Below are 24,732 nucleotides of genomic sequence, written 5' to 3' on the forward strand. Positions count from 1 at the left end.
GAGGAGTTATCCCTGCTTGTGTGAGCACTGTCAGGCTCTCCCCTACCACATGTCTGCCATGTGTTCCTCATCAGCGGGATGTGGAACTCCATGACGCAGAGCAGACTGGAATGCAGAGTTAGTTAACACCCGCCGTTGGGGAATTTATCAGCCAATGTGGAATATGGGGGGGGAGGAAGCAGCCTAGTTTAAAGCAAAGTAAGGGTGAAATGAGGCATGTGACTGTTCCTCTTCAGTTAAAAGGTCTGATTCTGCTTGGGGCTGAGGTCTTGGCTCATGAGCCCAGCCAAACCTTGTGGTTCCCTTACTGTTGTGTGTTGCTGAGTTCTTTTTTTAATCCTTTCAATTGTCATGCTTAGCAGAGGATTTTTTGCAGTGGACTTGAGGGAAATACCCTTGGGATTTTTGCAAGGAACCATTCATCAAGTTCATTCTAAGAAACCTGAACTTTGAAGAACCTTTCTTTCATCTTGATCACTAACTTGCAAGGGTGCATTAAAGTGATAGCTTCTCCATTAAAATTAGCTACACTTGGTATCAGTTGAGCTGTAGTTACATAATATTTTTAGTGCTGATTTATTGCATTTACTTCATGGCTACTGTGAACTCCAACCTGGCTGACTTACTGTGAAGTTTAGCACTGGTACGAATATTGTGAAAGTCATAGTGGAAAGAGTCAGAATATACAATTAGCTGGTGGAAGGTATGTGTGGGCCCTGTGGTGCCAGTGATCCTTCCTGGGTCCGTGCTCTCCTTTACTCACAGCAAATACACGTCTTTGAAAATGTTTCCATTCATTCAGAACACAATGCTGAATTCCCTCTTGAATAGCTGTAGCTGTTCTCCCCAAACAGCATTGTGCTGGCAGTTTCTGGAATTACACAGGAAATGAAGAGCATAGCACACTTTCCTTTCTCTTGCTGAGACATGCTCCCTGGGAGTTCTTCCAGTAGATCAAGTAAATAGGAGAGATCTATTCCTAAGGGAAGCATGTCCTCTATGTTTCTGCTTCAAGAAATACTAATTTTCTCTGGCTTTAAATCCTTCCCTTCTTCATCAAATTTATTGCACCATCCTCCCAGTTAGAGAGGATCTGAGAGTGATTCCTTTTACAAGCAGTAAAACTTCTTTTCCGCTTGTCTTGGAGACTTCCTACAGGATTCTCCTTCTCCAATCACCAAATATGATATACTCTATTGGAGGTGAGAGGAAGTGACTTTTAGACCTTCATATGTGGAGTGGCATTGCAGAATGCAGCATCCTGCTCAATTAATTGTTCTAATGACAACTTACATGCACCTGCATACCTGCATATTGGCTGGCAGTAGCTGTTGGTATTGCTTGGGCCAATCAGCTTGAAATCCTTTGCACTTTAATGTGGAGAGGGGAGTATTCATAATTCAGGTTAGTAGAAGCTCAAGGTTTTGAAAAAGCTGGGTCAGTCAGTACAGAGAGATTTGGCTGATAGACTTTAATTAAACTCCAAGGTTTGGAAGCAGACCAGTGAGAAAGCAAGGAAAACTGAGTTAAAGCTCAACTTGTAGTTTTTCTGCATATAAATCCTCCAGCAGCTGGTGATATTTGCAAGAGTACTGAAATCTGCCTTTCAGTATTCCCTTTGATTATAGTTTTTTTCCCCTTTGCTTTATTATTCCCAAGGTGTAGCATTAAATATAATTTCAGAGGCCATATGTGTCCCTGTGTCCCGTCTCTGTGGCACAAGTTCATACCTGTGTGTGTGTAATACATAGCTTTGTTCACTGCTGCATTTGGACAGCATTTGTGGAACTAGGTATGGTTTTTGTTGTTGTTTTTTTCCACTGCCAAGTGAGTGACATCATTTCTGAAAATACCTCTGAAATTCCTGCTTCCATGAATTTGAGCCTTAGCCATGTAAAGCAGTAATAAGTGAATCATGACCAGCAGTGCCATAAATTTCAAGCAAAGTATCGGGCAAGGAGTCTGATTCCTGTTTCTGCCGTTGTTAGAGATATTTATGCAAGGCAGGTCTTTCAGCAAGTGTGATTATTTTCAGAGAGGCCCTCTCTCCGTTCTTACATTAGAGAATGTGCTGGGGATCTGTGTGAGGAATGGCACCTGACAAACAGCAGCCAGACAGAAGAAATAAAATCCCTTGGGAACAAGACTTCTCTTTATGGCTGTTTTTCACTTCTAAGGCCACTTGAAAAATACTGTTCTTCAGGTAGATCTCCTTCCTAGATCCCTGGGTTAGCACTTGGGTGCCTGCCATTTTCCCAGACCAAGGAGCTACTGAAGACTTAAGCTTTTCAAGTAGGAAAGTATGCAAGCACATACTTTGTAGCACCAGACGCTATTGAAAGAATAACGGACCCTTCCCACATTCAACTCCATTCTTCTTGAACTTGCTCCCAGACCTCTGGAGCCACTGTGGTAGCAAATTATTGCATTCTGCTTCTCTTCCCTAACTCTTCCTAAACAAAATGTTAATTGAGACGTTGATTTATACAATTTAGATTCTTTTGTTAAGTCAGCGTAGTTAAAAGCAGCTTCTGGCTATTGAGGGATTTGATCAGTGAGACAAATAAGTGCTTGCTGCTATGTTTTTCTCTGCCTTAACCTTTGAGAAAATAGTATGTGTTACAGATTTGATGTGTCTCTTGCATGTGTTTGATTTAGATGTACCCCCATGGCAGTGTAACTGTAGCATGTAGGGTTCTATGTGTTTTCTGATTTTCATTATTATACAAAGAAAGCAACCTGAAAACAAGTAGAGTTTGGCTTGTTTTTTTTCTCAGCCCTTGATGTTTGTCAACTGAAAAGGAGAAGATATGATAATAGTGATGTTGTATAGATTCTAGGCTTTCATATGGAGCAGGGATAACCTCATACCTTGGGTGAAAAATTACTTCTCATGTCTTGGACAACTGTTGGCTTAAAAGGTTTGTAGGAAAGTTGTCTGAGCTTACTTCTAAGTAATCTATTCTTGTCTTTGAGGGGAAAAAAGTTTTTAAAAATGTGAAAAAAAGATCTGTTTGCCTGTTGTAAAGAACCATTATGATAAGCATTGTGTTTACAGAAGAAGGGCTCTCTTGTTCTACAAGTGCCCTGGTGCTGGAAAGAGTAAAAAAATAACATGTGAATTGATATATGCCTGTTTGCATTAAGAATGTCTTGTAATTAATATATAGAGAGATATCACTTCTATGCTTGGCTTTGTGGCTTTGAGAAGTCCACTTAATATTTGTCTCTCATCCTTCCTTTGCTTTTTAAAATGAATACAATATTACTTTCCTGTCTCATAGGGATATCACTCATGAATGATTATGTCAGTAGTGTAAATATAAAATGCTGCTCTGAGTACAGGGCATTAATCTGTTGACTTTCCTACATGTAGAATCAGAGGAGTACCTGTAAAAATGGCCTGCAGGAAGTGCTGATGTGACACTGTGTATAACATGAGCCACAGATCATGTTTAAACCTAAATTTTTCAATTTCAGCATTTGAACTTCTGTATGCCAGACACTAGTGGTACTTCAGCGTATTATTGTGTAGTTCATTATGTGTTATGTTGTTAAGTACTGCTGTTCTTATCATTCCACTCTCATTTTCTTTTCCATGTACTGATTCTCCAGTTTTTCATACAAAAGCATAAAAATAAGCACAATGAAACAATAAGTAAGTTTTCTTTTGCATCAAGAAGCCAGGGTTGCTCCTGAGCATGCATGATCAAATTTTTACATAGGTAGTTCCTTGTGTGCACATGAAGTGGTTTTACAGATGCTGGCTTGAATCTGGCAGAGCTCATAGCAATGCCCCTGAGCTAACATGCTGTGAGTGGCTGCACTGCTGTCAGGGTCAGGCTGGGCTGGCAGAGCAGCTCTCCAGATGAGGAAAGCTCACCTCGGAGGCTCAGATCATGCTGTGGAAGAGTCAGAAGAAGCCGGTTCTGGTGCAGAAGGAGTATCATCTGCAGTTTCTCAGATCCATATTACTCTGAATAAAGGGAGAACAAGTGAGGATTATGTTTATTTCTTTTTAATTTCTCTGCTGCCCAGCTCCAGTTTGGCCACCTGATGGCAGCTATTAAATTCTGAGATAAGATTTTTGTGTTTGTTACCCCTATGTATAGCTTCAATCAGCACTTTCAGGTTACAGCAGAATGCAAACATCAAACAAGTATGATATTTTATAGTTTTTCAAATAGCTTACTGTTCACAGTAGAATGCTAATTCTCTTTAGAGGGTGATCACTTTAATTTCTCCTAAACATCTTTAAAACCTGACAGCTACTTTTTACATCTGCTGTAAAGTATCTTCTGGCTTGCTGTGTGTGATCTGCTTCTTCACTTTTTTTAATGACAATTTTATCTCTACAGCATAAATATTTCCTGAATGGCAGATGGTAACAAAACAAGGTGATGTTGCTCTGCTAAATATTGGCCTTGTAAATCATGTGCATAAATGAAGGTGCAATGCCACCTGTAAATCCAAAATGCCACAAGCAGCAGAAATGTCAAATGCCAGAGTTGAAGCACAGTTGAGTAACCTGCTATGAACAAGTCTGTCAGTTTACCTATTCCTTCAGAGAGAGTGATTTGCCATTGGAATGGGCTGCCCAGGGAGGTGGTGGAGTCGCCATCCTTGGAGGAGTTCAAAGACTGGATGAGGCACTCAGTGCCATGGTCTAGTTGATTGGACAGGGCTGGGTGATAGGTTGAACTGGATGATCTTGGAGGTCTCTTCCAACCTGGTTGATTCTATAAGTTCAGTTCTGTGTTTTGAAGTTTTAACTGATTGATCCACCATCTTGAAGGAGCTGGATGCATGAATATGAAAAAGGGATGCAAGGGTATGGTTATGCCTTCCTGAGAAAAGCATCTAGTACTGGTCACAAGTGTTTCAGTAACAGAAAGCTCATAGCAGATTGCAGCAGAGTAATTTAAAGGTTAGTTTTTGCTTTGACACTCTTTCTGTCCTTTTCTTAATTTTCCTAAATGAAAACATGTTGTGTCCACAGTGGAGGTGACTCAGAGGTTCCACTCATGACTTCTGGAAGGCTTCAGTCCTTTACAGGCCATATGCCTTCATATCTACTGCTGATTTCAGCTCCTCCTACAAAGACAATAAGGAAACTGCCCATAAGTGTTAATTCAAGTCTCAGTGGACGTATCCAGAGCCTTAAGTGTCTTTGGATGCTGCTGTTTTCTAACTTTTCTGGATATGCTGATATGCAGCTGAGGAGTTTTTCATTGTTGGTCAGTGCCTGAGAAGCTACTGTTTTCTGAAGAAGTAAAAGCTGAACCAAGCTGTTCAGCCTCAAAACACTTGAAAGGAACCATGATGATGGGAAGATGGTGCCACAGTACAGTGACTTGAGAACACAACCACTTGTATGCTGTGCACTTGGAGAGTCAAGGACAACTGCACTGTACACAAGAGAAAGATGTTGGAGCTGTATCTTAGTAGAGCATGGGTGTGGAGAATTAGATGAAGTAATAAGGGGAAAAACCAATGGGCCTCAGAAGCATTCCTTGTGGGTAGACAGTGACTTGAACAGTATCTCTAAAAGTGCATAATATCATAGATTCATAGAATGGTTTAGTTGGAAGGGACCTTCAAGATCATCCTGCCAAGGGCAGGGACAGCTTCCACTAGACCAGGTTTCTCAAGGCCTCATTCAGCCTGGCCTTGAACACCTTCAAAGAGGGAGCATCTACAACCTCCCTGAGCAACCTGTTCCAGTGTCTCTTCTTATTTACCATCATAGTTAAATATTCCCAAAATTCTGAGACTTTTTGGGTTTTAAATTTAACATGAGGAAGAACAAGCAGACAAAGTCTGTGGACCAAAATGCAGTGAGAAAAAGTATATGAGAACCATTCTAGTAGACCTGTTTGTTCCCCTAAGCAAAACTGTCCTCATCCCTGCCACTGTTTGTGTCCTGGATAGAATCCAGTGTTCACCTCTCTGAGGAAGTCATTTTGTCATCCAGTTGAAGAGTAAGATCCAAAACTGAGATTTGTAGTTATCAGAAGGTAAGAATCAAGAACTCTGCTTTAACCTGATCACTTGGTTCTTACTTGCTAAGCTGAGATTTTCACCAGTTGCATTTTTTTTCTTTGGGTAGTGTTCATTAATGTAGTTACTTCATTGCTGAATGACAGCATATTTTTATGCACTGCTGTCGTTTCTAGCTTCATTTTGAAAGGAGAGCTGATTTTCCTTGCCAGCAGCGGAGCTGTTGTGCTGTATGGTTTGTACTTCCAGAAATTCCTTCAGGGCTTCAGTTTGTATTTGAATTTTGGCTGGTTTGCAAGAATACAGGATCCAATCGATCCAGTCACATTTTTAATTGAAAACATTCATAGTTTGTATATATTAAAAAAGAATCATTTTCATGAAAGGAAGAGCTTGTGGAAGTATGTTTGAGAATTCTTACCTGCACCTGGGCATAGAAAAAGCTTAGGGAACAATTTTGTGTGTATCCATTGTGTATTTGTTTGGGTTTTATCAATGTACGTCAGAGGTCTGAACGCAAATACAGCATGCTATGCAGACTAATTAAATCAGTGCCTCTGTGGAAGAACTTAGTTTCTGGAATTGCTCTTGTAAATCTGAGATATAAACAAAAACCTAGTTATTTTTATATCATTTCCCTTTGCCTCTTGTACGTGATTCTGGAAGTTGGAGAGTTATATGTTTATGCCTCTTTTTATAGCAGAATATTTGCGTGGCTGAATTTTTATTGAAGCATAATTCCTGGTTTCCTTAAAGCTGAGCAAGGCTACTGTACAGTGGGAGCACACATTAATTTGAGTTGCTGTGAAAGGCTGTTCATTTAAAACTGTCAAGGCAGCAAATTGTTCTCAAGTGTTTCTTCATTGAGTTGTTTGTTGCTTTTATAGAAATGGCTGCTTCAGCCACAGAAGGTAAGTTGGGAGCTTTTCCTGAAAGAAGGATGTGCAAAGAACAAACAGCATTACAGCCAATGTTATCTTACTGCCCCTGCCTATCTTGAGACGATGCAGGTATCACTGCATTTTTATTCTGTTTCATTTTCACCTGTGTGCTGTCTCCAGAGGCTACTTTTATCTGAGGTTGGCTTTAGTTTGTTCCTTATTGTCTGATTTTTAGCTTCCTGCAGGCTCATTGTGCTTGGTCCTTTAAAATGCAGAATGCAAAGATACTGTCCATCTTCAAAGTTTAGAGTCTAAATGGATGTGGTTATGGATGTGGCCCTCGCTCCCATTATATGTGGAATCCCAGCTCTTCAGAACAAACCTATTTTCTAGTTAATTCAAATATAAGAATAAAATCAATTTGTGGAGAATGCAGCTTCTTTGGTGTGAATAACCAGACCTGTTTCTGTTGAAATGCAAAAAATCCCTTTTAATAGCAAATTACTTTGAGAGCAGAGCCCAGAAGCATGGGATTTTTAGGAGGAAACTAGGCTTTTAAGGCTTCCTGTTCATTTTGATTGTGCTTAGTGCTTCTTACCTCTCTCTGATTTTTTTTAACTGTTCTCTGCAAAACCATTGTAGACTTGGCCCTTTTTTCGTACTACTAATATAGTCTAGAGGGTTAGCACAGGTCTTTATAGGTACAGATTGTTTCTAATACATTTTTTCTTTATAAACTAAGGGCAGGACTGTACACGAAATCTCTGTTATTGTATTTGTGCTTTGTACTCATGTACTTGTTGACTGTTTTACAAGCCAGTAACGTAGTAGCCACAGGCTAGGAAGCTTGCCCAGAAATCTGGCATATTTAATTAGTGCTAGTAAACAAGAAGAGTTTCAAATTTAATTTTTCCTTCTTTAATTCCTATAAACCTCAAGCCATTTAAAACTTAATTTTGACACTAGTTTCGTTTATGCAGTTGGATAATACTAAGAGAGTCCACAACCACAGATGGAATAATCCCAATCTATGCCAAGCAAGAAGGGAATAGAAGTTGTTTTGTTTTAATAGTATCTGAAGTTGCCATAAAATTGTAAATTATAATCTTCAGGTCATCCACTATCCATTTTCTTTTTATTTCTGTTGGACTAAGTGTTTCAGGATGAAGAAACTGTCCTACCAAGGTTTAGCCTTGTAAAGGAAAAGGATTGGTTTTGTTGCCATTCTGGTCTTTTGCAGAAATTGCTTCTTCTAAGAGCAAATTACAGAAGCATTTGAACTCTGTTGCTTGCCATAGCCAATTTATTGCTTTGAGGCCATGAGGTTTAACTTGCTACACCAGCCACAGAGGGTTCAGTTGCTGTCTTCTCTCCTACTTTTCAATACCAGCTTCTGATCAGTCGTGATAAAGTTTCTCTGCTACTACTTTTGCTACTAGAGACCACTGAAGTTTAGATTCATTGCTGAAACCACACTGTCTCCAGACAAGTAGTGTGCTGATGTGTCCTTACAAGTAATGTGCTGATGTCTCCTTATCACAGCAATAAAATGCTTGCTAATTTTGTCCAAAACAAATGAGCAATATTGTATTAGCTGTCCAGACACTTTTTCCTTCCAGAACATTTTGTTTGTTTGGATTTTTAAAGTTAACAATGGCTGTCTACTACTTGCTATAAAGGCAGCTCCCATCTACTGTCTGAGGTGACTTGGCACACGCTGGGCTGTGCAGAACAACAGCCTTGTTTGCGTGGAGTTTCCTAGTCAGTAGTAATGATCCCAGGGGTCCTACTGCTCGAAGCACCCTCTTACAGCATTGAATTTGCCAGGATTTTCTTCTTTGCAATATTCTAATTGCAATATTGTCACTGTTCAAAAAGGAGTGAAATTCCTCCTACCCAGCCTTAACCTGTTATTCAGGTCCTAGTAATAGGTGAAAGATGAGGAGGATTTTTGGAAATTCATATCTGTCCTCAGTGAAGTCTACAGTTTTGTTGTTAGGTTTAATGCTGTAGTGCTCCAACTTGGGTGTCCTCCCAAAAGCATGTTAGGTATAGGCTCACTATATGAAGCAACAACTTCTGCTGTAGCAATTAACAAATCTGGAAATTTAAAATCATGAGTAATCTGATCTAACCAGAGACTAATCCAGTGTGGTTGTAACCACTGCCACTTCTTGTTAAAAAAAAATGCAGATTTGGACTTTGGGTTAATTTCTTCTTGTGGTAATGACAAATTTGGTGTATCTTGTCTTCATTCCTTTATTTTTCCTGTTACTTACATTCATCATCCCACGGTTTTTCTAATGGGGTTGTGTAAAATGCCAACTATTAAAAGAAATCATAAAGTTATTCTGTTGAAAAGACAAGAGATGTCTGCAAGTAGCTTCAGTCTGAATTCAGTTCTGCCTTGGTTTGTAAATTCTGCTGTCACTCTGAAAAAACAATGCTACATTTTCCAAACTCAAGGCTTTGTTTTACTGAAGTTCTTATTCGTACTGTCAAAATATTGGCTGATAAACTGAACAGTATAGGTTCTTTTAAACTATAAAAGAACACAAGGATCTCTGTGTTGCTTGTGTGATGTTCCTATTACTGGAGGTATTCTTTCACTGCAGAATTGGACTGTACTATAATGCTCATGATGTCCCAAGCCCTAACAGCTCTCTGTGTCTTGGAATCTTGCAGCTCAAGATGGACATTACCTCAATCCAGGTTGTCATGCCTCTAAGGATGTATCCAAATACACAGGCTGAATCATTACTTCACTGTAGCCAAGTTGGTAAACCCCTCGGTTTTGATGAATCTTGCTTCTCTACAGAAAACTTGACAGCTAATACCTCAGTGTAGTTTCCCCTACAATGTATTTTTCATCTGTCTACCCATTCAGCATTGCTGAGATGCAGAATAACCTGTGTCCTGGCAGTCACTGCCAGACTGCCCTCTGCAGTGCCAGCAGAGGCAAGTTCTGTGCCCACTTTAATTTATGCATGAGATAAAGCTGTTTTCATTACCTGGCTAAGTATTTGATACCTGGAGTTGTTGGTATCTTGTCAGGGTGAAGTGTGGTTCCTGTGTCACCAAATGCTAAAGTGTTCAAGTTTCAGTGGAGTTGAGATTTGAATAGATACAACTGTAAAAGCTTATTGTGAAGCAGAAGTGAGGTAGAAGCAGTAGGTTCCAGTGGGAAATGAAAAGGGAGCACAGGTTAAAGATAATTCACATAACAGTAGATGGAAATAAGCATTGCTAGATTTACTGCTGAAGGCATCCCACAAGGGCTGGATTTTGGTAGGTTTTGGTACTTTAAACCATAACACTTGACTTTTTCCCATCTTTGGTTTCAAAGATCATGTTTTCTTGCTTTCTAGACTGTAAGTATTGAAGGGGAACCAGATGCTGCTTTGTGTAATACATAACATGTATTACTCTTTCTTCTCCTCTCTGTCTTCTATCCCTGATGATTTGTTGTTGGGCACTTGTCAGATTGTTCTCCAGTCCCATGAAATTTAGCTATTTTGAATACACATGTCCTCTAAAGAAAGACTCACAACCATGCAGCTTCCATCATAAGAACCCATTTGCTTGTCTAATAAAGATCTTAGTAAAGGAAAGTGAGTGGTCAGGTATGGCCTTTGCACAGCAGCAGTTTTAAAGAGGGATTTTTCATTTTTATTGACCTGATGTTCTGGAAGGTACCAGAAGACTACTTACAATAGGAAACCCAAAGGCATGTGTAACAGATTCAGTTTAACCTGCTCCTGGACCCTGTAAAGTAAGAACGAAACCCTTATAATGCTTATTTTTTTTAACTTTGTCTTTTTCACTTATGCTTTTAGTTGCCATTTAAGGTTGCAGAAGGGACAAATTCTTTTTGCCTGGTTTAGTAGTCCAAAGGTATGCCATTACCTTAAATCCCTAAATTTTGCAGATCATAGATCCTAAGTAAAACCCACCTCACCTGGGAGATGCAGAAGCTCTTTGGAGTTTTATGGAGCAGCCAATCATGCTTCCAGGTGCCATTTTGTTTGCCTTTGAGTCTAGGCCAGTGTCATCAAGAAAATTAAGCTGTATATTGCTAGTGACCTACAGCTTTGACCTAGTATTCAGTTTCACTATTTCTCAGGCATTTACTGTAATTAAAATATATCATATATCTGCTGCTCAGCCCTTTAGGAGCTGGTGTAGGAGGGATCAGCAGGAGCTGCTGCTGTTCTTCAGTAGCCTTTGTATAATCCTCCAGCTACAGTTGTTTGCTTAAATCTTGTTCTTCTTATGTCTTGTCATCCTTTCAGCCCTAGAGATCTTAGGGAACAATTTGCTAAGGTGAATTTCCACAATGCAGGAAACAAAATAAACTGAAAATTGGAAATGATTAGGGCTGCCAGGTGCAGACTTTTAGTCCTTTTTTCCTTCTTTAGCAAAGAAAGCAGTTCCCAAAGCTTGATTAAATCTCTTAAATCACAGTTTAGCCAGCATAAGAAAAATAAGCTCAAATACCAGATCTGAACCAAGTGACTAAGCCATGTCCTGTTGTGTTGGAATTGAATTGGTTGTAGTGCACAGTAATGTACTTTATTGTCATCCTGACCTTAACTGTAGCACAAGATGATTACATTGAATGTGTATAATAATAAGGCTTACATTTTGTATATACTGCTTTAAATATTTTGGCAGACCATAGAAAGAACCTTTACGTGCAAGGCTTGATTAATCCTTTTCCTCTGTGTATAGAACAAGTAGCTGCCAGAGCTCAAGGGTAAAACCTATTAATAATGTCTCTGGCAGTCCTTGCCATCCTTCACAGTGTATTGTCTTCTGTTCACACTCAACTCCATACTGATTATCATTTTGGTCTCTCTTTTGCTCTCCCAGTTTCAGCATAGCAATTGGGGTATTCTAGCAAACTTGAATGCCGTATAAAAGTGTCTAGTGTAAAATATTTGCATGAACTGTTTTTCCAGTGGCAGCCTACAGCTGTTAGCACTCAGTATGGCAAAGAAGATCCTTCGAACAAAGTTTAGGGAAATGCTCTCCCCAGCAAACTGTGTCTGATGTGCTCCTGCACACCTGCATTCAGTGGTGTGGCTGTGCACCCCCAGGGAGTGCTTCTCCAACTTGGGGTGGGTGAGGAATTACTGTTGTCCTCACTTTCATATGGGAAACTGAATCAATCAGGGTGAAGAAAACCATTTCATATAAGGTAATTGGATGAGTTAGCTGCACAGCCACTGGCACCCCCACTGTCCAGTGTTGAAGACCAGAGAGATATTAACAGCAAAGCATAACATTGGTGCGATGATAGTGGCTCTATGAGATGTGCCATGAGCTTATTGTAGACCATTACTGACCTTAAAGGAATACTGATTCTGACTCCTAGCCTGTACTCTTTCTACCAGTGGAAATTATTTAATCTTTGGGTTTCAGGGGAAGTTGATTCCTTAACCAAAAAGTTTTCAGCATGTTTTTGTCAGAATGAAGTTTATAGTTTGTATTAGAGTCTCATGGGTATATTAATAATAGAATACAACAAAGAAAAATGGCACGTGGTGAAGGTTTTAAATGAAAATATTTATTATTCAGAAGGCTTTCAAGCAACTTAGGTCACTATACCAATAAAACATTTTAATTTGGAAAGTGCTTTCCATTCCTGATACAGTGTCTCTTCAGAAGCAGTGACTGTGAGGGTGGATTGGTGGGAAGTTACTAGAGGATGGATATTCATCTGTGAATATGTCATGTGTCCCCTTGCCAGGTCCTTGGGGGACCAAAGTGTATATTGCCTTCCCATCTTCAAAGCTGAAGGAAGAGAAACAGTGAGAGGGTGCCGCAGAGCTGGGAAACTGAGGTCAGGGTCACGCACCGCATGCTGTAAGACACCTCATAGTGTCATGTGCTGTCTTAAGATCTCGATTGCTTTTCTGTGTCCTTTTCCTCTCTACAGCAGCTCTCTCTCACAACACCGAGGTATTCCTCACAGACAGAACTGAACCACCTCAGCAGCAGCGTGCTGTAATTAAGCTCTGTTCCCCCTCCTCTGCAGCTGTCTAGCAGAGGGGTACTGGTCCTGTAGCCGCGGGGATTTCGAGGGTCTCAGTCTGAGCCGCTCCAGCTGCTGCAGTTCAGCCCAGAGGTGGCAGCATTTCACTGGTGGGCAAAGGGGCCTGGGACACAGTGGGGACATTCATCTGACTAAGTGCTTTGGGATCTTTTTGGCCAAAAGCACTGTGTAAAGAAAAAAAATAAGGTCATAAGGTGTCTGGGATTTCTGAAGAGCCAATGCTAACAGTGTTCTTTTATTATTAGTGAGTTTACAGCCAAGAGCTGTCCCGTAAATGAGCAATGCAATTTAGGGAATTTTTTCCCCCCTCTTTTAAAGTAGGAATGCCTGAGACATTAAAGGTGGTCTGGCAGTTTTTGCTGTTAGACTTCTCTTCATGCTGATCCGTACGCTGGCTTTGTATCAAAATGAAAGCACCGCCTCCTTGCAGACTGTCTGGGGTCAGCAGCATGTGTCTGAACTGCATGGCATGCTTCTTCATGCAAGAATACAGTACATAGTGTGAAGGATAGGAATAATGTGGTAGACTGTTTGGCTGCATGAACTATGTGAGCTACATGCAACTAATTAGAAAAGAAATGAGTACAGAATGCATAGTTTGCACTCAGTGTACTGGTATTTGTTTACTTCTTTTGGGGGGATGAGGAGGAAGATGAACTAATACCTCCTAAGCCCATAGTGGGTGTAATTCAGGTATTGGTTCAGGAGCCAGGTTAATAGCAGCTATGACTGGATTTTTATTGTGTCATTGCTCAGATTAGTGTTAAAGTACAGACAGCCTCAGGTCCTTGAGCTTATTTAAAGACCTTCATATTTTCCATCAACAGCTGTATGAAGTTAGAGAGAGAGAGAGAGAGAGGCCATGGGATTTCTCTTTCTCAGCTAGTTTATTTGTGAGGTGGTGAGGTTAATGTGGCAATATCCCATGCTTAGTAGAGAGGCTTTTTGGCTTTGAGCATTGTGTGCGCTCTCTTCAGATTTATGATTTTGACCCCAGCCTGGCATTATCACACTGTCAGTGGGAGTGCAGGGCTGATTTGAACCTCCAGCTCTTGGTGGTAATCTCTCTTAATTAGTTTACAGTTGAAACAATTGTCCGTCTTTTTGCCTTTAAACAAGGTAAGTTTGCTCTCTAAGTGGTTGGTTTTCCTGAGGGAGGAAATCCTGAGGGAGGTTATCAGGGAGAGGAAAGCTCGGGGCTCCACTTTCAAAGCAGTGCCATGTATGAAGCATGCATCAATCCTGTTAGTACTGCTTATTATTTCACAATGGCGTGTCAGGAATTACGGGCACAGACCTTTCTAAGGACTCTTGCAGACCTTTATGCACTCTCATCCTGAGTCCGGATTTTGTGGAATTATGTGCTAATAAAAGCTAATTTTACACATTAAATTGCATTCTTTGAAATTGCTCTTTTAATTGCTGATCTTTCCCTGACTTTTCCCCAGATCTCCCCGAGCCTCCTCATTGCCGACTTTCTGCCAGGGAGCCCTCCGTGCCTCATCATTAGAGCTAAAACCTGCCATCACTTAACATAACACACAGAGCTTACAACTGGGAGCAGCCCCCTCCCTTGCATGGGAGTGCAGACAATAATAGACACTATAGTGGCAGCTCCAATAGGAGTTTTACCATGTATTTTAATGACTTGTGCTTGATTACATTTGCAAGATTGAACCAAAGTTCATTTAGTAATTGGTATGTTTCTTAGAGGGGTCCCATTTGACATTCCCTGCTCATTAAAGAGCTCCAACAGTGGCTGTTACGACTTTCATCTCAACAGTGACCCTCTCAGATATATAACCATTCTTTCTCTTTTGATAAACCACCCAACTCAGCATTCATTAACATTTAACCATCTGCAGCCAGCCTCTCCTCGTACCTTCTCCCTTGCTTTGATGATATAATTAAAAGCCTTCTGTATTATCTCGCTCAGAGTGATAAGTGTAGGTGCGTCAGCTCTCGGCGCTTGCATTGTTTGTTATTCGATGCTTTCTGTATCAGCTGTTCCTCATGATGGGCTCATTTTTCATATCATACCTTGTAAAGATTAGCTGATGGAGTGGGAGATCAGAGGCATGAGAAGGGAGTGTGGCTTTCGATATTAGTAACCAGATGCTCATTTGAAATGGTGATGGGGTTTCCTGTTATCTCTTAGATTATTTGGCTCCTTTGCTCTTACCTGAAGATAAACTGGTTTGAGCACTAGTCAATGAAAATTAGCATCATCTTTAGTGGCTTGTTATGATAAAGTGGTCTTATCAGTCTGGTTTGGTGTGGCTATTCTCTCCTTGAGTCTGGTTTACAGAAATGGCAGCTTTGTTTATGCATGTGCCCAAACTTGCCTGTTTGACCTTTGAAGCTGTGATTATAATATTAATCTATAGGACTATTCTGTTGCAAATCACTTAGGTGGTCTGTATTCCAGAGGATTTTCATTGGGAGACCTCCCTCTTGTCCAGCACGATGTTCTGCTATTGTTAGCATATTCTACATTGAAAGCTAACTCAGAGTGGTGTTTCAGTACATCTTGTTGTCTGGCTGGGTTTTGTTGTGTGCAATGGAGCTGCAGTTAGGACAGCACTCTGCTACTGTCTGTAGCTTACACTGATTTTGTATAACTTTGTTATAAAGTTGCTTAGCTACAGAAAAACTTTGTGCAGTGCTTGCATGCAGATACAAGCTTCAGCCCACAGATCTTTCGTGTCCCGTGGTGTAGCTAAATACTATTACTTCAGTTTACAGGTGGGGAGACGCTGTGAGAGCTGCACAGACACTGGCAACAGAGCTACCATTTGTTGGGGAGTTCCAATTTTAAACTTTCATGCCTGATGTCACACCCTGGCAGCCTTCCTCTGCCTCATGTTTAAGGGGTATTGTAATAGATCTTGAATAGGGAGATAACCTGGCATTCTGACACTAAAGGAACTGTGTCCTGTTTGTCATCTTCAGGTTGAAAATTGTGAGTTTTCCTCCTATTTTTCCTCTCCTTCCCTGTTAACATTCTTTCTTTTTTTTTTCTTCCCCCACATTTCTTGCCATGTTCCACCGTTTTGTTTGTTTTCCCAGCTTTCCTCCTTGCATCACTTACTTCTAATTGTCATTTTCACACATTTCAATAAACTCAGTGTTCATTAAGAATACAGGTGAGCTCTTTCTCAGAGAAGATATTAAAATCTCCCCTCCCCCCTACATAAATACCCAAAATGTGGAAAATCATTCTCAGAATGCAGAACAGGAGGGAATCTGCTGACTTCCAAATGCAAGACATCATTAAAATTAGTGGATTCCCTATCTTCTTTGCATAAGGAACATTGCTATCTGGGCTGACTTCCACAGCAACATCTGGGCCACTGATAACATCAGTACTGAAGCATTGCTAGGTGAGCTCATGTTTTGTTAATGAAGTAATCCACTGAAAGTGCATACATAATTTTTTGGTACCACATACTTTACTGCAAAGTGTTGAGCTATTAGAGGAGCTTTCCTTTGCAAGTGAGACTTAAGGAATGTCATTGTAGTTAGTAATATGCTTAACTTGAATGTCTTTGGTGTTACTAAATATTCAGTGTGCTAGTATGGGTTTGCTGCGTGTTGTGAGTGATCCTTCTGCTGAGCTAACTAGTAAAAAATTATCATGATCACAAACCATCTTACTTCATTGTGTTCTGGAGTAAGCAAACAAAGGTTGGAAGGAATATACTGGCAAGATAGCTTCATTCTAAATTCATTATGAAATCCATGCATTAAAGGAGGAAAAAAATTGTAGACAACTTCAGGTGTAGATTGAAATTTCTGTGCTTAATAGCCTCCAGACTGTGAGTTCAGGCAGAGATCTCAAACAGCCCAGTGTAGTCCCTGACTATTGTTGTGTTTTGTCTTTTTGAATCTTCAAGCTAAATATTCTTGCGGATTTTCTGTCCTGAGAACTAGGGGCAAATATTCAGACAGCCATAATGCTCTCAAATTGGCCTATAGGTATGTGGCAGGGGTAGTAATGGTGGCATAAAACACTTAGCTGCTTTGAGACAGGTTCCAAAAAGAGTTGCCATTATATAGAGCACAGAATGCATAAAGAGAATTAAAAACAAAGAAAGAAACAAAGTAAGCCCCCAGACTTTATGATTTAAAACTTTGTTCTTAAAATATTAAAGCTATTGGACATTTCTGAGTTTCTGAAATATTAACCTAGCACTGATCTGAAAGCAAAGACCTCCCTGTTTGCTGTTGTTTGGCTGTTGTTTGGCTACTGATGAGCAGGAGTTGTACTGATCTTTTCCACCTTGCTGGGCTGGGTAGGCAAATGCTTTGTTATTGCGCTGTGGCAGTCATTTGTAGTGTGTAGTGTAGGAAAGCTGAGCAGACCCTATCTCCTTGCCCTATTTGCCTCCAGGAAGTGTTGGGGAAAATACAGTAGTGGTGCTGTGTTTGCTAGCAGAACATGCACAGCCTTGCATACTAAGGCAGGCACTTAGCCAGCAGCTTTGAATTATTGTACCCTGACATTACCCACTGTAACTTTTAGCACTCTGGGCCCATTACTTTGGCTTCCTGCCCAGTAATGTGCAATTTCCACTTACATAAGAAGATGTAGCTGGAGTAATGACTCCTTGGAGGAGGTGTTTTCTTTTGCAGCAAATCAGCCCAGGACCAGCAGGTGTAATTTTATAGACACAGTCCAGTAATGTCACCCTGCACTATTCGCCTCTGTTAATCCAGTGGTAGGTGGAAAGGAACAGATCTGCCTTTGCACACTTTCTGCTATCCATGGACATAGTTGCAAAGTCAAGCTTGTGTAAATGACATGCAAAGCTCCATGATTTTCCTTTTTTTTTCTCTTTTCTTCTCCAGGCACCCTAGAATGCACATCAGAACAGGGCTGATGGATGCCCACCTCTACTGTCTGAAGAAATACGTGGTAGACTTCCTCGTAGAAAATAGGTAAGAAACCAAACAATACGCAGGATAGTAGCAGGTATTTGCACTGACATATAGTGCATACCACAGTTTTTAAAGGAAGATCTGTTTCATTAAGTTGTCTAATATAAAATAGAAATGTTTTAAAAAAAAAAAGTTCCCAAATGCTTTAACTGCACTAAAAAGAATGCCAGGGATCATGTCTGAGTTTGTTATTCAGACCAAGAAATCTAGTAACAGCATGAGTGAAAGCTAATTTTTTGTCTCTCTTCTGCATCTCTTGTTTTCCTAATGTATCTGTGCTTTTTGGCTGCTTATTTCACCAGGCCTCCCCTATTGTTAGGGCTGTGAATACATTTCTGACCTTTGATTTCCCCCACCACAGTCTGATTTGGCCTTTGCGATCACCTTTTCTCTCCCCCTTCACATCCACCACCACTGCAGGTGGGCTATCTCTGTAGCATCCTATGTTTTTAGCTTGTGGTGTTCCTCTGTCAAAACTCTGAGACCACCCACTGAGAGTAAGACAAACATCCTTTTATGGAAGTGGAGAAGGATCTTAGCTATAATATTTCATGAAATAGACCAAAAAAAAAACCCCAACCCAAAACGTGTTTATACTTAAAAAACAAACAGATGAACCCCACCCCCCAGTAAGCAGAAGAGTTTTGGAATGATGTCCTATTTCTAGATTTTCTGTAGTGCTCTCATGCCCATTACATAGATTGAATGCTTCCTGAGTTCTCAGGAGTTATTCTCTCCTTTTAAGAAGAAAGATAAAACAGCTGACTTAAGTGTTGTGTTCATAGTGCTTTTCCTTAGCACATAAACTGACTTGAAAAAACATTGGGGGGATTTGTGTGTGGCAGTCTTGACCATATACAAATCTGGTGATGCAGCTGGATGCATGATTGAAGAAGCTCTTCCAGAATAAGCTACTGTGAGTGAGTTTAAAAAAGTGGAAAATCTGTGTTAACCCCCAGGGCAGTTTCTTGCCATGCATAAGAATAAAGCTTATCCAGTGCTGTGACTGGCACGTGGGGGTATTGTACAAGTCATTTTTTGTTACCATTTGTGGGTGGGAGAATGTCTGAAAGGTGAGAAAGCTTCAGGAGCAGTAAGTTATTTAAAGCTGGAATAAGCCATTTATTCAGTGTATTTTAGGAAGCCAATGACATTTTGGACTTCCTTGTATTTCCTGTGGTAGTTTTGTATCTCTCTTTTGTGATTATACAGCATGTAGAACTTATTTCTTGCAATCCTAACCGTACAGTTTTGCTGGGAGGAGACAATTCTGGAACATTAAAAGTTTCACACCTCCAGTTCTTTTCTTTCAGTGGTATTTTATGCTGGTTTAAATTTATATCATTAGGTTTGGGGGACAAGGACAGCCTGGGTCAGATACACCACAATGCGTACGTGACACAGTGACACATGCAAGCGTAAATGGTGGTGGTAACTTCAGATTTTAAGGCATTGTGCTCTTTCCATTGAAACTGGTGAGATCTTTGGCTTTGTCAGAAAAAGGATTTTACCTTATATTGACCAGCAGAGTAAAATCCACTGAGTTCCTCCAGGTGCTCCCAGGCTGCCCCAGAACAAGTCCATAGGCTCTTTGCACGTATGACCGGTTGGAGTTTTGTGTCTTCCATAGAGAGATCATTTTTTGTCTTTGTTATTTTTTGAAGCTGTACTTATTTTCTGTGACACCTCCACAACAAATACATAATTACTGCAGCTAGACAGCATTTCTAAGACTCGACAGCAGCATCTGGCATACGAGTGGCCAGGTAGCTGCTTTGTTCTCTTCATGACACACACACACTGCTTATTCAGCTCATTAACTGAGAGTCAGTCGCTACTACTGTAACTGGGGAATGGGACTTTGACTGTGTGGAATAACTTGGGCTTTAAGGCTCCTGGCATTGGTGGGCATTTGCAGATTGTTTTTCTTCTCTGAGGTAGGGGAGGACAGTGCATGCCAAAAGATCTTTCCATGTTTGGCAACAGTATACCAGGACTTCTTAAAGACCCTGTGGAATATTTTTGCCTCAGAAGTCCTGACATCTACATGATTGTTTGGGTTTAAGAATTCTTTTTAATACTTTGTTTTTCAGTCTAGAGAGAATCTACAGTAAGTTTTTGCCTCTCTGCAGTTCCGTACCAGGACTGGAGAAGCTCAGATGCCTTGTTTAAGTTGTGTGTGTTTAAAACTAACAGCAGGGACTGAAGTGAACAGTGAAGCTCTTGTACGGTGCCAGGAAGTGCTGACACAGTGTACTTCCTCAATATTACAATATTTACATTGTGTTAATATTTTAACAGCATGGTTTGATGGCAGGCAGAACACCTTTTTTTTTTTTCATTGTTTGTAGCTCAGTGAAGCATTTACTTTTCTTCTTTTTTTCCCCCGCAGATTTTATTTTGACTTGCAACAGCAAAAAAAGACCCTGCCCAGCAGTAACAATTTCAGATCCTACAACTAGCTGTAGCTCACTCTTTTGCAGAAGAAAATTATTATTACTCCTAGGTCAAATAATTGCATGAAAGCTAATGTGGTTATGTATGTGGCATCCATTGCTTGAAATGGAATAAAAGTCCATTGAAGTCCCATGTTAGCTGCAAAGATGTGGCAAGAAAAAGCTCTCCCCAGGTGAAAGTAGTTTGTACTGCACCTGTAAGGGTAAATTGCATTTCCACCACTTTAATTGGATTAATGTCATGTAATTACTAGCAACTAATATGAAAGTAGGGGTAAAAAAGAACACAAAATGGCTAAACCTTTGTTCAAGTATGTGAATCTTGCTTTAGGATTTGGGACAACTTTGTTACATGACACTTCTGGGAAAAGGCTGAATTTATTGTTCAGCTCCAAAATGATAAAATCTTGGAATCACAACTTCATCAGCTCAGCCACTGTTTTGCTTTGTGATATTAGACAGCTCTCTTGAGTTTTCCTGTGCACTTGTTTCTTCTCTTGGGTGGGATCATTTTGGGCTATAATCAGTGCTTGTTTGGTAGCAGTGAGAATCTACTATGGGAGACGTTAGGAGAGGTCCAAATGCTGTTTGTTAGTCTGTAACTCAGTTTGTAGTCCTTTAACACACTTGTATGAACTGTTTTTAAAGGACTGCATAGTAGATTCTTCTGCCTGAAGTGTTACTGCACTATAGCAAACCAAACGAATTCTTGACTTTTAAAAAGCAAAGGTTAGTGGTGCTTTTGACTAAAAGAAGAAAAGACCCGTTTATTAGAACCCCTTCAAATATGTATTTCAGGGAGGAGGCTGGAAAATCATGCTGCTTGCTTAAATCTGAGGAATCTGTTTTTGAGGAATGATACTGCTTTCTTTTTCCTCTCCTAGGAGGAAAATTTGCATTTTGGCTGTTAAAGTTGCCATCTCCATCTATCTCTCATTGACTAGGACAGCACTGGGTTGCACTGAAATTGAGCTTTCAAGTGCAACAGTCCTACCCTATCTGAATCTACTAAGAACTCATGGTTCCACAGTGGCTTGGGGAACAGCTGAAGTTCTTGCTCTTAGTAGTTTGTTATTCCTTTCAGCTGGAATTGATTCCTTTTCTTCTCTCCACACTCCTGCATTACTGGGCAGTTTGATTATCTGAGTGCATCTATATCAAATGCAGTGTGTTGGTAGCCTATACCCAGGGGTGCCAGCAGGAGCACTCAGAGCTCTACCCTGGAATGGACATCTTCATCTCTGTATCCGCAGTAGATACCTGGTGCTGGTGACTTCTGCCTCTGTTTCTGTTAGATTCCTAAGGGGTCATGGACCATACTCATAAGCTGCATTTATCATGTCTGAACAGGGACTGTGACTTCAATATGAACAAGCAGCAGCTTATTTGGGCTGAATTTTCTACTGATTATAACTGTCTCTGGGGTCTTCTTTTTCTGCAGAGATCTTTGATTCTTCTCCAGGTTCCTTGTAGCATCACCCAAGTTAGAGCTGCTGTGGTTGGTCTTGGCTTGGCAGATACCTGCCAAATTGTATCACGTCTTCACACTGGGGGGAGTTAAAAGTCTGTGTCCAGACAAAATCTTTTCTTTCCTAAACATTTCATTTTTTTAGAATAGAGCTCACCTGAGAATGTTACAGGTGCTGTGCTTTGTGGCACGGAGAAGACAGGCAAGCACAGGCCATGTGTGCTCTGCCAGCACAGGGCAGGGACACTTGAAGGTGAACACCTGCACCACATGATGAAATGCACAATATTGCTTTTCTTAAAACGATCATTGCATGAGCTGAGCCAGCAGGATAGACAGAAGCAGAGGCTGTAGCTGGCTGGGGGCACGGCTCCACCCCACAGCTGGCGGGCCTCACACCCCTGGGGCCCTGGGGTGGCAGCCAGCACAGTAGCCAGTCCCTTTTTTGGCACTCTCCTGAGTGCTAGGTTGGAATCCTGCCTTGCTGCTGCATTCAGGGCAAATGGAAAAAAAGAGTCCTTATTCCCTTTCCCCTGTGAACTTCATCTGTAGTGGAGGGCAGGATCTAGGCCTGTGCTTTGTGAGCTTGGCATGTTGCTCAGGCATGCACTGATATTTCTTTACTGTTTGCTTGCTAACAATTCCAGCAGACCAACTAACAGAAGAAATAGGATCAAAATGAGGATTCAAAACATGGTAGTTTGTATTCTGTTTTCCAGAATATTTCTGAAGCTCAAGTCTGGTGAAATAAGATACCTGATATGGGGGAAGGAGAATTAGGAGATAGCTATAAAGCATCCCCTTCCCCTGTAAAAATTTAATAGGGAAAATCCAAATTTGCTTTGGAAATTTAAGTGTTGAAGATGTGTGTCTCTCTGTATCCTGTGTGTATGCTTAAAAGTGTATGTAGTATGTGTTTATGTAAGTATACATGAATGGCATTGTGTTCACAGTCAGTTGTGCAGGTATTGATGGCATTTGTTATATTTGTAAGGATTTCATCTTGCTCACAGCTTAAACTTGTAGCCATATAGAGGCTGCCATTTTAATTTCTCGTCAAGGTAGAACAGTAAATCTAAAGCCAGATTAAGGCAGACCAAACCAAAGCAGCATGTATCCCTATTTACTAAATTATCTCCTAAAACTCACGTTTACCAAATTTTATCAGGTCAGAGCTTGTCACAAATGTGTTAATCAAACCTTAGTTACAGGTTGGGCACACAACAAGCTGCATTAGCTTTGCAAACCTGGCAGTTAGAAAGTGCCATATTGTGAACCTCCCTGTGCCGCCTTTTGCTTCTCTATGCGCCACATACTATGGTTGAGTCTCCAGTTACATGACTCTACCTTTTTCCCCCACTTCTGTAACCACTGCTTCATTTGTTGACTGAAGGAGATAACTATTCAATGTTGTGTGTAACTTCTGTAGTTCAGGTGAAGGGCACCAGCCATACTTAATGCTTTCTGTTTAAACCCTGCTCTGAAGATAAATACTTTCCTTTTGGATTCTTGGTGCTCATCACTGATACCATCTTACTCTGCACACGCTTCATTAACTGTCTTTTGAATACCCCTGTAAGTGAACCTACAGTCTTGCTCCATTCCAAAAGAGCAAAAACTAAGGCACACGACCTGAAGTTTGAGGTATCCTCACCTTAAATATACCTTTTTTCAGCCCTTAATGTTATACAGAGAGCTCTTTATGTTAAAATAATCTTTTCCATTGATGAGAACTGTCACAGGGTGACACTTAGCAAATCAGTCACACAAGTTGCAACCTGCAGACATTATGTGTTCAGCAGCATCTGTAAACTCCTCTGACAGAACTGTGAAAAAATTACTTTAAAAATCAGATTTTGAGGCATCATTAATTTGCTCTAATATTAGCAGTTCTTTTCTCCTCTTACAGCCCTCTGCCTAGTCCGTTCAACACGCATGTTCTAACAAATGAAGCAGGTGTTCTTCTGTCTCATTACACAACCTTGATTGATCCCCAGGGCATAGTCCATCTTTACTCTGGGTGAAGAAGAGATTGAGGCTGGGAAGAGAGGAAAAGTAGATGAGTGTTTTTTCAAGGATTGTGTCATAATCTGTACACATGACATCTTAATAAAGGTTATCTGAGCCACATAGTTCTGTTTTCTTTTAATTTGAGTGCCCAAACTCTTACCCTGATGTTCTCTGTGTGTATATATTTATATATATATATGACACTTTTAGAATTAATTAGTGGGGCTACTGTGACTCTTATTCATGGAGTAGCTGTTAGCAGCATAGATTTATCACGTATCAAGTCAGCCACCAGAAGATGAGATGCTGTAAACTTCAAAGAATATCCTGCGCAGCCTTCCTAACCTTGGCCTGCAGCATACTCTGTTACTCTGTGGAGTGCATGATCAGTTCAGTTACTTTGCAGAAAGAGAGAGAATGGAGCATGCCCAATGTAGAAGGACTCAAAAAAATGAGCTGCAGAACAGGTCTCTTCCACGCATATGCAAACTCTTTTTTTCAGACTTAGCTTGATGTAGTATGGGCACTTTTTATGTTTACAAATGTAACACCCTGAGGAAAAGACAGTCCTGTGCCAAATTGCAAGCATGGAAATGCAAGAGCTTCTCAGTGAGGCGGCTGAAATATTTTTAACATGGTCAAAACAAAGGAGTTTTTCCATAGTCTGATTCTTGAAAACAGCTGAAACATTTTCAATGAAGCTATCAGGAAAAAAAAATCAGCTTGAACAAACACCTGGCATGGGTAATTTCAGCCAAAACAGTTAACATTTGGCAAAGTTTACAGGTAAAGAGAGAAACTTGCAATAGGAAATGCAAGGCAGTTTATCCATAGGAACCCCAACTGCAGCACCTCTGAAGGTAAGTTACCTCAGTTTTTATGATGCCACTGTGGGTTTGGTCAGAGGTTATGGCTTCT

General features: G+C 40.5%; 1 protein-coding gene across 2 annotated transcripts in view; it reads left to right on the forward strand.

Annotated features, from left to right (window-relative positions):
* EIF2B3 (eukaryotic translation initiation factor 2B subunit gamma) overlaps positions 1-24,732 on the forward strand; it is a 104,999-nt gene that overhangs the window by 34,689 nt on the left and 45,578 nt on the right. For both annotated transcript variants that reach the window (XM_064147699.1, XM_064147696.1), the window contains exon 6: positions 17,791-17,880. In XM_064147699.1, the coding sequence (XP_064003769.1) occupies positions 17,791-17,880 (90 nt within the window). The remainder of the gene's footprint in view (positions 1-17,790; positions 17,881-24,732) is intronic.

The sequence above is a fragment of the Pogoniulus pusillus genome, chromosome 8, assembly GCF_015220805.1.
Source record: "Pogoniulus pusillus isolate bPogPus1 chromosome 8, bPogPus1.pri, whole genome shotgun sequence".
In the NCBI taxonomy this organism is placed as follows: Eukaryota; Metazoa; Chordata; class Aves; order Piciformes; family Lybiidae; genus Pogoniulus; species Pogoniulus pusillus.